Raw genomic sequence first — 16,224 nt, 5'->3', positions numbered from 1 at the left:
TTGGATCTTCTCAATAAACTACTGCAGATCATCAAGGCTGACATCTCTTGTGGCTAAGCTGGGACAGCAGATCATGCAGAGATGTGAGCTTTTCTCCTCCTATATTTTTTCCTCAAGGCTGATAATGCACATTTTGAGAAGATGGGGAAAAGATAATCTGAGCAAATCAGGCCATAAAACTGTACAATTGTGTACAATTATGAACAAAGCTTACTTTTTTTACTTTTTTGTTTGTTTGTTTGTTTTGTTTTGTTTTAGGAAGGTGCATATATTTTGAAGTCTAGACATTTGAGCATTAGACACAAACATTAAAGCTTTCAGATGGTACCTGAGCTGAGACTATGTATAACCCAACCAGAATCTGGCTCAATTGATTTTTAAGAACCTTAAGAGTCTTTCAAACTCCACACCTGATGCATTTAATTCTGCCTGCTGCCAGGTACCAAAGGGATTATGGCTTTCCACGTGCTAGAAGAAATTGATTTAGGATGAGAGAAGTCTAATTCTAAGCACAGAAGTGATAACCAGATGGGGATGCATTCCCCAAAGAAATCCAAGCCCTCTGTATGAATAAACAATGATTTAGGGAAAATTAAACCTGGGTGTTGACTCTGAAAGCTGCTGAGAAAGGTGCTCAGACTTGGCAGTGAAACCATCAGTGAAATCAACGCCACTCTCAGAAAGATTTGTGAAAATCCGAGGATTGCACTGAAGGTTGTAGGGGGAAGTCCTGTCTCCATACTCAGGCTTCCCAAATTGTGTACCTGAGCCCTGATAAAGCAGAGACACCAGCAGCTACTTTTAGGCCAAGCAGCACAAGTGCAGACAATCAGTAGAACAGGAATTTCAATATTAAGTGCATGGTGTGAGAACCCCACTCCCAGGAGTTCCCTGGGAGCACCACAGAGACCTTCACTGGAGGGGCTGGGGGAGATCACTGGATGGCCACACTTTGTTTCATTGCCAAACAACCAACAGTAACAGCTGAAAACAAATTAACCTATTAGCATTGACTGAATGATGGAGGAATTTAAAAATAAATTAATCCCTCCCAATCAAAAGAATTGAAAAGAAAATTCATTAGCCAAATTTCTGCAAAGACTGAGGGTTTATAAAAAAAAGCTTGAGACCCTTTTCGCTTCAGAAGCCTCTTAACAAAGCAATATTCCACAGCGTATGTTTACTTATTTTTTGATATCCAAAGTGAATGTCATTATGTCTTAAAAGAAATTATTTATATAATAAATCATCAGGCATCACCAATCTAAGAAACTGTTTTAACCACCCATTTCAAATGAACTGAGTTTTAAAGGTTAAATTGAGCTTTCTATTGGAGTTACAGACTGTTATAAACTCTGGGGAAAAAAAAATAAAATTGCAGCCTATATAATTTCTATTATCATTAAAATGTCATGGCACTCAGTCCATAAAAGCTACAAGGACCATTCCAAAAAAATTGGAAGGAAAAGAGATTTTGAAATAAATGACATGACCTTCAGTTCTTTACCACTGAACAGAAATTAAGGTGAAATTACATGTTTCTAATACCCAGATTGCATTCACATTCCATCAAAACAAAACCAAAAACCTACTGGAAGCATTCACAAGAACTCCAGAAGAATTTCATCCCCCAAATTCCTGGATATTTAAAAGTTTGGATGATAACATAGCACACTTATCAGAACCATACTGTAATACCAACATTCTTTTACAAAGCTCTTTAAAATCTGTAACACCACTGCAGAAAATCACCCCATCTTTTCAAGTATCTGTGACCTTCAGTGACTCAACCACTAAAATATCATAAATGCACATTTCCCACCTATTATCAGTAAGAAACAGAGGGGAGCACCAGGTGTGGGAATTTACAGCCTTCGTGGTGTCTGAGGCCAGACTGTAAATCCCATCCTAGCGAGACCATTTCCCACTGAGGTATTGGTGCATCAAGGCTTGAAATCAAACACCCGTCCCGTACCCCACACACCATTTTTCTTCCCAGCATTATCATTTGGTCAGACTGCAGGAATGTGACCTGGAAAACTGGGAAACCCTGAGTCGTAAATTATCCCACACCTCTGCCAACAGGATGGGCACTGGAGCAGCTGGGAGGTTTCACTTTTAATCCAGTTTAAGGCACGCTGGCACCCCTGAGCTCATGCTGGTGCTCAGCCTGAGCAGGGTGACTTCACAACTGGGTTTTCTCAAGATGCAATAGTAACAAAATGTAATAAAAATGTTAATGAGGTAAATTAAGTGCAAGAAGTTAAATGATGCTGATAATATCATAACTCTGTGTCAGCTCTCTTGTGCACAACATCCACATTGAGTTAAGGGAAAGAGGAGGTGCAAACTGCTCTTTGTTTTGAAAGTGATAGTTTTTGAAACCTAAACAATCTCCTTGATAATGAATTCACAATATAAATTCAGAAAGATTTTTTTTTTTTTGTTCACGGGTGTGGAACATCTTTTGTTCAGATGTTAATTTTCCATTTGTTTTAGCCCTGTTGGATGGGAGGGAGGAAGGAAGGAAGGAAGGAAGGAAGGAAGGAAGGAAGGAAGGAAGGAAGGAAGGAAGGAAGGAAGGAAGGAAGGAAGGAAGGAAACTTGCAATATACCCAAACACATGTCAAAAAGAAAATAAACTGCATATATACTGGTGATAGTAACCTGGTTTCTTTATTGCTCTGTGCTTCTCATGCATTTTCCCAAGAGCTGGAATGTGTTTGAATTTCCAGATATCTGAACTTTAGGAAACAGCCAGACTCCCACATTGACATAATTCTCCTTTTGGTAAAATCACAGAGGAGCAAAAAGAGAGGCAGGAACTCCACATCCCACTGCTGACTCCCCTGTGCCCTTTCCCAAGCTCACACCAGCCAAAGGAATACATGAGTGCCAAAAAGCTTCAAATGCTCAGGGCAAAGTTTAAGGTAAGCTCCCTTGGATTTCTTAACATGCAGGGCAACTCAGGGGTCCCAAATGGCAAGTTGTCTCAAACTGGGAAGTCAAAAAAGAGGGGCGGGGGGGGGAGGTCTGTGGAGGTAGGATGAAGAAGAACAAACAAAAGGTAAAATAACAGAAATCATTTACTGCCACTGAAAATGCTGGCCGTGAACTCTGGATTGCTTCAATATACTGTAGGCATTTTTGTTATTTCACAGCAAGCCTATATCAGCTTCACTTGACAGACACAAAATGTACATTTTATAGCAATAAACTGCAAATTCCATCTTTCCAACTTTATTCTAAAATATATATTATTGATAATTTAAGCACTATACACCTTGCACTGGGTATTTTCTTGATTGTAGACATAGACTGGTTCATTACTGACATAAATACTGGCACAGAGAGTGCTGGGATATAATGCAGTGTATTCTGAGATGATGTATCTACTCTGAATTTCAATTACGTGCATCCCAGTGTATATATGTGTACATATATAAAATAAAAACATTTTCGTGCCTCTTTTTCATACTGCAGTTACTTGCAACTCATGTTCCTTTCCCTTACCTCCATACATCTCACTGCACCCTATTTATCCACTTGCACTGTTAATATTCCTCCCACACCTGCATCTCCTGACCTGTGGGGGCACAGGTATCAGTACAGAGCTCAGCCCAAAGGCAAGGTACTGACTGCTATCATATTTTAATTTATTTTCTTCCAAGAGCAGTCAAGGGGTTCTCAAATAGAGTTAATTCTGGTTTATTTTTTCATGATTGGATAAGACTTGACTTCACATTGATGATTTTTCTCTACCAGAAGCAGCCTAGATCATCTTGGAATTGCCTGCTCCTTGTTTGCCTTGATTTTCTTGTACCAACTTTTATTACACCTGTCTGGGTCTAATAATGGCCCCTTTCACTCCCATCCTGCTGTACTTTTTTGGTTCTCCACTACACTTACACCTGCCTTGCTGCTGGAGGCCCAGAGCTGCTGCATTTGGTGTCTGACCCATCACAGCCTCAGCCTCCTTCTTTTCCAATGCCCAGGACTTTCTGAGGGCTGAACCATCCGCCCACTGTCCATCTCTTGTCTCCTCTGCTGTACTGGGCTGCCAAAACAACCTCACAGTCTCTTAAGAGGTTCTGTCTCCTGTTTATCACTTCTCCTTTTTACATTTCTGTAATTCTCATATTGCAGTTTCTCTGCTGTTCTGGAATAACCATCCTTGAGGATACTCAAGTTTGCCTGGGTAAGACGTGGGAGCAATCTGGTCTAAGATGACCACAGGCTTGGAACAGAGACTTTCACAGGTCCTTTGCAACATAACTTTTCTGTGCTTGTCTCACGAGTAAATGGCAAGGAGGATCTGAATTGTTCATTCTGTCTTGATAGCTGGGTATCTCCCATGAAACCTTTCCAGCACCATCAAATCTACCAGACTTTGCTCTGTGTTTTCTTGACTTCTTTTCTTTTGTATGGAACTCTTGCTTTCTTTTTCTTCCTTTACCACCAACACCCTTTGTTACCTCATGGGTACTGAGATGCAGTAGTCCTGTAACCAAATTCCATGTATAGCTCTCTGTCTTTGCTATTTGGAGCCATTTCATTTGCTCAGATCTGCTTTTCTCAGCAAATGATTCACAATTCCCATGAACACTCCTGCTTCTAATTACAGATTTGTTAACGTTTTCAAGGCTACTCCCAAATACCACAGTTCTAACACTGCAGTGTCTACTCTTTCAATTTTTTATTCCAAGCAAGAGAAAATGTAGAGAGCTTGTGAACAATGTTCACAACCCACTGAGGGCATGAATCATCAAAATACACTTAATACCTCACCTTCGTGCATGTATAACTTCTTGAGCTACTTCCTCCCCCAAAATAGGGTTAGAAATTCTTAATTCTGAACTTGTAATTTCTGTTGCCACTATAAACCCAGTGCTTTTATGCTGGTGGGATGCCCAGTGACTCTGTCTGCAGCATCTATGGAAATTTATTCTGAATTTCGGACTCACCAGGCAGTGATCACTGAGAATAGCTGGTTTCAGGTAACAGCATTTAAGAGACTCTGTACCAGTATGGAGAAACTCCTGCTTCATGATGGGCACTGGCAGAGATTCTGCAACTTCAGGTTGTCTTCAAGATTGACTTTCCCTTATCTCTTCCTAAAATGTATTTCCTACACCTCATCATGTGTCCAGCTTTAAGAAACCCCATTGCAAATGCAGGATTTGAAAGATGTCAAAAGCTTGCACAGGGAATGTTGGAGAGCCAAAATTCACAAGTATATTTAGCTTTAGAATATTTGGATTAAGAAAAAAATCTGGTCTTTGGAAAAGACCAGAGATGTTTTGCCCAGGGAGGCTGTGGCTGCCCCATCCCTGAAGGTGTTCAAGGTCAGGTTGGAAGGGGTTTGGAGCAGCCTGGTCCAGTGGAAGATGTCCCTGCCCATGGCAGGAGGCTGGAACTAGATGAAGTGGTCTTAAAGGTTCATTTAAACCCAAACTATCCTGAAATTCTCTGATAAGACACATCTTTTTTATTGTTTGGTTGGTTTGGATTTTTTTCAATTTGTTGGTCTTCATTAATAGAGTTTTTAATGAAGTACCATAAATAATTCCACTGAGAAGCACAGCTGGAATGCAGCTTTCCCACAGCACCACAGAGAAAATGAGTAACAGAGGAAAACTGGAAGTCTTGAATCATTTTTCTTTACCATAGAAAGAGAAATGTGAAGCTCTCCCCTAAAGGAAAATTTTATGTAAACCAGAGTGGATTACCAGCATGGCCCCAGCTGCTCTTGGATTAAAATATGGATCTTCAGTTGCAGAAATTAGAATCACCCAGAACTCTGCTGAAATTGATGTCACGATGCTGTAAGGGATGTATGGAGGATATATGATGCTATAAAGGACACAACCTCAATACCAGATGGTCTGATCAAAGCCTTCCCTATTTCTGAAAAGAGTCTGACTGATTTTTATAGGATTTGAATGATTTCTTATTGTAACAGAAGTTCCTTTGTTGCTGGAGGAAGATATTTTCCATTATTCTGCATTTATGAGTTAAAAGCATGCCTTGGTAACTTCCATTAAAAAAATCCAGACCTTCAGTTACAACTTTCTGCTGATTTATTCCACTTTAATTTCATACAGATCATTCAGAAATAGACCCAATGTACTGCCTCAGATATTTTTTTTTGCCTCCTAACACCTTCTTAATACCCCAAAATGATCAAGAAGGCAAACTCTGTAACAGAGTTGGCTACTTTCAGCACCTGACTATTGAGTTAGGGTTCATGTTACAAGTAGTAAGTAAAACATTTATTTTCAATAGTATTTAACAGCAGCAGTGGAAAAATCACCTCCAAACATCTCCATTTTCCTTGCATCAACAAGAAAATATGGCACAGAATCAAGAGTAATAAAAGCAGAGCTCAGCCACCCGGTGAGGTAAGAATATTTCTGGAATAGCCAAGTGAAGTTAAACCTTCTCTACTGTAATTAAACAATTAAAGTGATGATTTTAAAACATCCCTGAATTGAGTGCATTCCTGAGGATACTTCATCTTTATGTAATATTTTCAACATAAAAATACAAGTTTATCTGTTAAAATAAATTTAGATTTTATTTCCAGTTATGGTGAAAAGATGAAGAAAACATAAATACAGGAAAATATGGATTAAAGAAAAGAGTAAATACACTTAGGGTTTAAAAATAAGACTCCATAGCTGTTTTCACATTGTTTTCCTGCATGGGTATTTCTACAAAATCTAGGTTTCCTCCGCTTTGCTTTTTTAAAAACTGTCCTTCTGAAGCGTGTTCCTTGCTTCCTCACGTGTTCCATTTTTCATTCTTCAGCTTCTCACCCCATTCTCTCCTCTCTCTTTTCCTGACAGACAGTTATGTGGTTTTGCCCTTGAGCCCCAACCTCTCCAGCAGTGCTGGTCCCCTGCTCCATCTAGTGGGATCACTGCTGCTCCAACAGCCTGCAACACCCAGGAAAAAGGATGGGGACCACAGGGAGCTTGGCCTCCGATACAGCTCCAGACTGTGGCTCATCACCCAGCTTCATTTAACTCTGAAGTCCACGGTTTATTCTACAAAATGGGGAGCACAATCCAAAATTGCTGCTGGTATTACCTGAATACCGAACCAAGAGCTCCAGTTCTCAACACGTGTGGATTTTACAGAACATCACGACGGGGTTTTTATCTTGCCTGTATCAAACAAAAGTAAATGCACACCAGCAGCTTCATATTGACATGCAAAGGGCCAGCCCTGCCTAAAGATGTACGGCTGAAAGATAAATTGATGCAAGTCCTTCCAAGCTTTTGCAACAGACTCTCGGTGCCAATTTGGTAAATAAAGTATTTAAGCCCTCAGTGCTATGTGGGCTGCTGTAAGATTAGTATTTGAAAGTCTCTGTCAGTGCAAAAGAGGTCTTTAATTTATTTTCACTCTAGGAATCATGGTCAGCATCAGCACAGGAAACTGTCTCACTGGTTATTCTTTTGATACCAATGGTTTTGTGACACTTCCATCTTTTGCTTTTGTTTATTCACTGTGCACGGGGCCCTGAAGTGCTGACTTGAGGAAGGTCTGTCCTTAGCACACACTAAATAAACTCGGATCTCACCTCTGGGCTCAGATTTATTTGCAGTGGTGACAGCTGAGTTAGCACATCCTGGGAATTTGGAATTTAACTTGGCTGAGATTCATGGCCAGCAAAATAATCTCAGCAGAGCCCAGCTAAGAGAGGGTTTGCAAATGCGTCTCCCACCAAGTAATGTGACATCCAGACTGCATAAACCCCTCAAGAACATGATCCCTAATGTCAATGAAGTTGGGAAGACTTGTGAGGATTGAATGCAAACCCCTAGCTTTAGATTTTGCCAGCTTGTGGGACACAGAGGCTGCTCTCTCTGTCAGGTGTCAAACACCAAACCCACTCCTGCTTCAGCTGGTGCATGGCACACTCACATATACCCACTCAAATATCAGAAATCCAGACTTTTCTGTGCCAGTCCACAGAACTCTGCATATCACAACTGCTTTAAGTACATGGCAACTTTAAAATCAGACATGTTGTAATGAAGAAAACATTCACGGCTGCCTCTTCTTCAGGAGAGGTTAAGTGAACAGTTCCAGAAATTATTCCAGGAGTCCCAGCAGGACTTTAAAAGTGCTATCATCTTTTATCATTACATAGGGTTGGAATCAACAAATCCTCACCTGGAAGATACAAATGGGCATTTCCAAACTGATGTAGTAGAGTCCACAATGTAGTCTGGGCTCCTCATACAGTTAATGGACAAGGCCATTCAGGGCAGAGATGGAATTTTTGGCTGCCACAGGTGCTCTGAGTGTTTCCAAGTTAGGAACTGAACTGTTAGTGCTGTTAGACCCTTGGTGAAGGTCCATAGTGAGGCAGAGTTCCCAGGCAGTGCAAAGGGGAGCTGTTTTACTGCAAAAAACAGGACTTTTTCTGCAGTTAGTCCATTAGCAGTTACAAGTTTTAAGTAATAACAAACATAACTCAACCAACCACCATACACTACAATGCAAACATGTGATGGTTATAACCATCATGGTTATAATTTTTGTTCTACCCCTAATTCAGCTGAGTCTCTTCCCCACAGTCCTTTCATACTTAGCCAGAGTAACAGGCTTGAGCCATGATTTTACAAGGCCTCTCTTCTGTAAAGCCTTATTTATCAGTAACACCTTGGTACTGTCCATGAAGATTTTTGTGTAATGCAATTTCTCTGAATTCCAAACAGCAGAATCATGGAATGGTTTGGGTTGGAAAGGACATTAAAGCTCATCTGTTTCCAACCCCCTGCCATGGGAAGGGACACCTTCCACTATCCCAGGCTGCTCCAAGCCCTGTCCAACCTGGCCTTGGCCACTTCCAGGAATGGAGAGAATGGCAACTTGGACTGCTCTGTTGCATTGCCTGCTCATCTAAATGGGTTTAAGCAGCTTTGGAAGCTCAAGTTTGTACTGAACACAGTACTTAGGAGGTGAGGCCATGGCAAAGCAAAGACCACTGCAGCACTCATTTTGCTCTGGTGCACGTGTACGTGTTTATCTAATAATTCCAAGTTACTGTGACTCCAGCACTCTGCATCCCTGACCATAAATGCCACTCCACTGGAGAGAAAAGCCTCATGCTTGGGCACAGATCACTGTTAGCAGTGAGCAGAACTGCTCTGCAAGTCCCATCTGCTGGGAGGTCAAGGCTTCATTACCAGAATGAGTAAACGAGAGATAAAAATGGACTGTGGCCAATTCAGCACATCTGCCATGGAGCAAACATCAGCCACTGGAGCTTTCAGGGGAGATGGGTTATTAAATGGAGTTTCTCCAGAGACACAAAAGGTGGGAAAGACACAGCAGTGCTGCAGCTGCCTCCAGCTGGGACAAATCCACCTGACCCCACCCTCAGGAACACCCCTGGATGTGTCACAGCACCGTGTGGTCTCTGAGGTGACAGTGCTCCCATGGCTCTCATGTCCACAAGCAGAGACACATAACTAAAGCAACATAAAACCTCCTGGCACATCCCTGCTCAGCTGGCATTAACACCCAAACTATCCAGTTCTGACGAATTCTTCAATGTGGCTCATGAAGAAGTGAGTACCAGAGAGCTGACTTCAGCTTGTATCAACCCCCCCAAAAAAAAAAAACCAAAAAAAACCAAAAAAACTCCCAAAAAACCAAAAAAAAACCCAAAAAATCCCAAAAAATAATAATAATAAAAAAACACAAACAAAAAACCCCATTAAAAAAAAAAAAAAACACCACCCATACACCCAAAGAGTCTAATTTCCAATATGCAATCACCTTGTAAACACAAACCACCACTGTCCACAAAGCTAAGCATGTGGATGCTGGTAAGAATCTGATGCTGAAAATGATGGTTTAGTGATTTATGATGTTAATTTTATTCAATAAAATTAAGTACTGAACTGTATTTTTACCAGGGAATCAAGTTTTTTTGTAACACACCTATTTCATTGCCCCTGAGCTATCTACAGAAAGGGAGGAAAACATTTTTCTTATTTTTCCTTCTAGGTGTTTCGATGCACCAATAAATCAATGCTTTAGGTTCTCATTAAATGCATGACTCAAAAGAAACCCTGAAAAAGTTCAGTTTTTTAGAAATTACAAAAACAATAACAAAACCCCACAGATACTCTGCTTTTTGCCAAGAAAAAATGCTTTTCTTGTTTCCATAGTAAGGATTGGTTCAATAATTCCCATGTGGAATCACAGAATATGCTGAGTTGGAAAGGACCCATCAGGATCATTGAGCAGAGTTCCTGGTCCTACCCAGGAAATCCCAAGAATCCCACCAATGTACCATGTAAAGACAAACCTACATTTTTAACAGCCAGTAATGATGTATTTATAATTCTAAATCCTAAAGCCTCATAAAGTATAAAATAAATACTTATAAATTAATTAATTAAAGGCTAAAAAAGGCTTTTGCTCCCTCTTCTTACTGTCCCATTGTGACTAATTCTTTTTTAGAAGGGTAAATAATTCAGCAATGATACAAAATCCTCCTATCTGTAAATAGAACAAGAGGAATAGTGAGATGCAACAGCTCCAGGAATATATACCTTTTTATTATTATTTTTTTTTTAAATTTAGCTCCAAGGATGACCAGTTTTTTAGGCTCAGGTCCATTCCTGCAGCAGTTGATGCCAAACTCCACTAGGTGTCATCTACCACTGTATTTCTACTGGGAATATGAAAACGCTGGCACTGAAGACATCTCACATTAATATTTCTATATATTAGTCCTTCCTTCTGTTCAGTTCTTGGGATGTATCTATAAATTCCCATTCTATATATTACTTATGCATGTATCTTATTATTACAGTCACTGTCACTACTCTTAATTAAGCTTCTTTTCTAAGAAAATATACTTTCTTGCAGGCATGGAAAGCTGCCACATCCTCAGGAAAAATGAAATAAAAATCATCAAACTAATTCCAAAGGAAAACAAAACCTGTTCCACGCCTTTCTATATGACATCCCTTATGCCTGAATGCTGCTATTTTTGGATGAATACACCATTTCTGAGATACAGCTAGAAACACAATCAGTCACAGGAACCAAGAGAACGGCCTGAAGTTGTGTCAGGGGAGGTTTAGTTTGGATATCAGGGGAAGGTTCCTCATCCAGAGGGTGCTGGGCACTGCCCAGGCTCCCCAGGAATGGGCACAGCCCCGAGGCTGCCAGAGCTCCAGGAGGGTTTGGACAACAATCTCAGGTACAGGGTGGGATTGCTGGGGTGTGTGTGCAGGGCCAGGGGTTGGACTCAGTCCTTGTGGGTCCCTTTCAGCTCAGGATATTCCATGATTCTGTGATTATTTCACAGAATAATAAAAAACCTTCAGTGAAGGTAATAACCTTGTAATAAAAACCTTCAGTTTTTATTACGGAGAGCTCAATGAATACTCTGGACTTACCAACAGCAACATCAAACCTGCATTGCTGAGAGGCTGACATTGCTTGGATGAGAGCTGGAGAAGCTGGGTAGTACCAAACCCACAAGAGTCCTAAAGTATTCTGGAGATCTGACTTTCTTAAGGCAGTCTTTGCAACCCACCTGGTCCAACTCAAATCAGCCTCTGGTCATTAGAAATCCCAATCAAACATTCAGCTGAGATTCCAAACCAGAAAATTACAAGACAAATGCTGTTTTCAAATGTACAGTGGAGTTCATGTAACATCAATATCAAAAGGTATTGATGCTGCTGTCTGAGCCACTGATACTGAAATGTGATAAAAAATCTTATCACTCCTGTTCAAGACTGATAAACTCCAAATATAAGGACTGAGAGAAAATTGATGCCAGTGCATTCAGCAGCACAGGGCTGTCTGTGCAGGAATGGGACCCAGAGGGACTTGCTGTGTTTACAAGAGTAAATAAAACCAGAAGAACGTAGTATTTTGAACAGCCAATACCTCTGGAGGAAAAGAGCAGCAAAGACTGACTCAAGTTAGAGGGCAGTTCTGCCCAAGAGCAATTAGATATGACAATAGATTAATTCCAGTTAATGAATCAAAGATAAATAACCATTAAAAAGGTTAAGGTTTCTGAAATGACTTCTCAGTTGGGAGTATGAACAAGTATTTTTAAGGTGGACACTTCTCGGCTTATGTTAGAAGAGGTTATGAAAAAAAAATCAATGGCTTTCTGAACCGAGATAATATTACTTTTTAATTAACTTTGTAATGTAACCCTGAAAATGAACACATATCACAAATTAAATTTGATTTTACTTTTTAGTTTATTATGCTTCAACATTTTACTATCTCAGGACATGGCATCTATTCTCTAACTCAAAGAAACAAGACACTCATGTAGTAAACATTTATCTCTGATAAGGAACTAGGCAGCACTGGCCAAGTGCTAGTGATTTTCATTCTTTCTTGCTTCATTACTTACAATATGTTTCCAAGCTCAGGCCCATAGCCCAGTTTTGAAAATGTTGGTTTAAAATACTGCAGAATTACTGGTTATTTTATTTTGTACAGACTTCATGCCACACATTGGACATGGGTGGCAGGGGTTGGAATGAGATGGGCTTTAAGGTCCTTCCAGCCTAAACCAGTCTATGATTATGGTTCTACATTTTTCTCTGGTGGTTCATAAAAGAGCTAGACTGGGAAATTTCCCAGAATTTCTGACTTAAAGGTAACTTTTGGGAATCATATTTAGCAAACTAACTTAACGGGTAAAAACAAAAATAAAAGGGGGGGGGGGGGGGGAGCAGGGGGGATGGTTAGAAAAGGGAAAAGCTCTCCCTGTAGAGATTCAGTATTTTTTTGCAACTTCATCCATGCTCCTCCCAATGTTTAACTCCACAGAAAAATTTCCTTTACTATTAATAAAGATGGTGCAGCCTGGGTCACTTGCCATGTGGGACTCTATTGTATCTCTATCCCTACAGTTTCTCTTTGCCTTTCCTAACAATAACTTCTTTCATTCCAATCTATATCAATGACCATAAAATGCTGGCATGTTGGACAAATAATGCAGTGTGACACCATCTATCTGTACTCCAAATTCCATACGCTGACTTTTCAAGTGAGTTTTCAAATGGCTTCTTGAAGCAGCTTAAATTCCCACTGTTATGGAAAGATTTTCCTCCCTGACCTCCATGTACATTTATTTGCAGTATTTCCTCATAAGCAGTGCTTTATAAAAGATGCAGTAGTTGGGGTCTGAACAGCAACACTGTCACCTGTGATTTCAGTAGGAGCAGTCAAGTCAGTCCTAAAAACCATATTTTTTTCCCACAGTATCCCTGAACAAACCCCTCAGGATGGGGAACCCCCTGTAATTAACAGCCCATCTTTTCCCATTCTATTTTTTCTCACTCAATCAATTCACTACTAGCATTAACCAGAAATTTCCCAACTTACTAAATTACCTTGCCATTTCCCAGTCAAACCCCCCAAAACACAAATCCCTCCCTCTTTAAGAGACATTTGGAAATTGGATGTGAGAAGAGCCCAGTCTCCAAAGAGACTGCAGGAGCACACAGGGATCTGTAACCAACTCAAGCAAACTGAGGAAAATTCAAATTATGAGATAAATCTAATGCTCCCAGATACAAAGAAAGATTTACTCTGTTGGCAGCTTGGTTTTCCCTGCCCTTCCCTTTAAGTACAGAAGGATTCACATCATAACCAAGACAGAGAGTGTGTATTTTTGAAAAATCCAGAAAAGCATGTCTATCACTAAATAGCACATGTTGGTTGTAAAATGGAAGAGGAAGTGTGACTTGAGAGCTGGCTTTAATAAAGAAATGTTTCCACAAACTCTCATGTCAGGATGATTCTCTTGGATCCCTTCCAACTCAGGATTTCTATGACTCCATATCAGCCAGATCTTGTGGTATTTTAACAAGCATCACCAGGAACACAAACTGTGTGATGTTTTTCTAACATGGTGCAGAAAGGATGGAGCTTTACCAGAAGAGAGTTTATCAGTTCGACTTTAATCTTGCATGGCCAAGACCTGCTCGTGGTTGAACTTTCAGACACTTTGTACAGTGTCTACCAGTGTAATGATCAAGGTGCAAGAATTATTTGAACTCCCTTCTTCACTTTTGAGCCCAAATCCTCCATGGATAATGCTGAGACTGGACCAGACCTGGGGGAACAGGCTACAAAAGTGAGAAAAACCACAACACAAACCTTTCTGTGGTTCTACAATTCTATGTTTTCTCATAAATGCTTTCCATATCCAATGCCATGGATGTAAATGCAGAATTTCTGCCTTGCCCAGAAGAGACCACAGTGTCAGCATTGTAACTATTGGCCTCAAAGACCTGCCAGCTTCAGTTGTATAAAAAGTTTGAACAGTAATTACTTCAGGTTTTTGTCTGTAATGATAAGGAGATAATGGGCATTTGGTCCAGGAAATGTAGGAGCTGCACAAAGGGATCACAGCCTGCCACAGCATGCCTGCTCACATGAAAATACCCCTTTTATCTTTGTACATAAATACAAAGCAACCTTTGCAAAGTCTCCAAATTACTTCATTTTCTTGGGAGAAAGAAACTGTAATTGGGTGGGCTGTGCAAACTCATTCCTCCTCCTGCTAGTTAAGCCACAGACATTCATCTTTCCACAAAGAGCCCAAATTGTTCCTGTCTGCACTTGAATGCTTTGTTGTCTCATTTTAACTGACCCATCAGACCACAAATAGCTGTACAAGGCCCCCACATCTATTAACTGGTGTCATTATGAGTCCTTTCTCATTTATTGTTAAGAGGACTAACACCTCCTAGAGATGAACTGAAAGTCTCAGGAGCAGACACTCTGAAGCAACGCTGATTAAATGTAATTCCTCATTAAAAGATACCAAGCATCTGGGCCTGGCTTTCTGAGTATACAGACATTTCCTATTAAGGTTCAAACGAATAAACAAAGTTTCCCTTTTGGTTTTCTTTATCCTGAATTACTCCCCTCTTGGAGCAGGCTTCTTGCTCACTGTGAAGAACAGACAATTATATCCATGTGACTCTTCAATTTCACCTACATCTCCCAAATAAAAAACATTATTTCCAATATAACTGCTGCCAGAAAACATTCATCAGCTGAAGGTTGTGGAACTTCAATTAACAGGTGACCTGTAGGCAGCACTGCCTGGCTGCGGGCCGTGAACACACACATAAAGCAGCACATTAATACCACTGCTACATTAAACAGCTTCACACAGCACCGAGCACCTGAACATACCCTGCTCTCTTTCTGCCTTCACAAAGGAGATTGTCCCTTCACCAATCCTGCAGGACACAAACGGTTCTTTGGGCAAGGCTCTGATTGCAAAGCACTGATGTGAAGTGATGGACGACACAGAAGGACATCAATAATGGGATCCGGTCCCTTCAGCGATCCGTCGCCGTCTGCGTATTTAACAAGGACATTATATAGCCTGCATATCCAGTAATAAGGTCATCCTTCTTGCCTGGCCTTATTAATAAAATAACCTCCTGCTGGCTGAATGGATGTGGTTCAAAGGGTGCAGCAGGAATGTGCAGGAGGGCTGGGAGGTGATGGAGCCTGATGGCTGCACAGCCCTGTCCAAGCTGTGCTGCCAGAGGGGACACAGAGCAAAGACCAGACTCTGAGGGACCTGTGGTAGCCTAAAAGCCTCCTGAAAGATGAACTGCCTACTGCCAGGCATGCTTTTAAACGTTCTGGCTTAGACTTGCTTTATACTTGCACAGGGGAACCACACAGAAACTGGAAAACCCTGAAATGTTTTCAAGAACCTGATTAAATTATACTGTATGACAATTGTGCTGGACCCAGCAGGGCTGCTATCTGTTAACCAGGCAGTTTGTGGAGCTCTTTCACAGAAACAAACACCTCAGCAACTATTCAGAAATTCTGATTCCACAGGCAATGGGATCTGTCTCTAAAGCCTTTCAGAAGTGTATCAAGAACCTGCTTCCTCACTACCTTACTATTTTTTTCTAATTTAAAACAACCAATGAGATAATTTTTGGCAACACTTGGAAAAGGAAAATTTTCTCTTGACTGCTAATCACAGAATCACAGAATCACTAGGTTGGAAGAGACCTACAAGATCATCAAGTCCAACCCATGCCCAAACACCTCAACTAAATCATGGCACCAAGTGCTACATCCAGACTTTTTTTAAAATTCATCCAGGGAGGGTGACTCCACCACCTCCCCAGGCAAAGCATTCCAATACTTTATTATTCTTATCTTTAA

The 16,224-nt window shown here is 40.6% G+C and overlaps 1 protein-coding gene across 5 annotated transcripts in view; it reads right to left on the bottom strand.

Moving 5' to 3' along the window:
* Positions 1-16,224, bottom strand: part of CTNNA2 (catenin alpha 2) — a 403,809-nt gene that overhangs the window by 187,798 nt on the left and 199,787 nt on the right. Inside the window, exon 7 of one of the 5 annotated variants that reach the window (XM_062493295.1) lies at positions 8,489-8,506. The exons of the other annotated variants lie outside the window; for them this stretch is intronic. Within the exon in view, the coding sequence (XP_062349279.1) occupies positions 8,489-8,506 (18 nt within the window). The remainder of the gene's footprint in view (positions 1-8,488; positions 8,507-16,224) is intronic. 5 annotated transcript variants of the gene reach the window in all.

This window comes from Cinclus cinclus, chromosome 5, assembly GCF_963662255.1.
Source record: "Cinclus cinclus chromosome 5, bCinCin1.1, whole genome shotgun sequence".
Taxonomy (NCBI): domain Eukaryota; kingdom Metazoa; phylum Chordata; class Aves; order Passeriformes; family Cinclidae; genus Cinclus; species Cinclus cinclus.
This window is presented reverse-complemented; position numbering and strand designations above follow the sequence as displayed.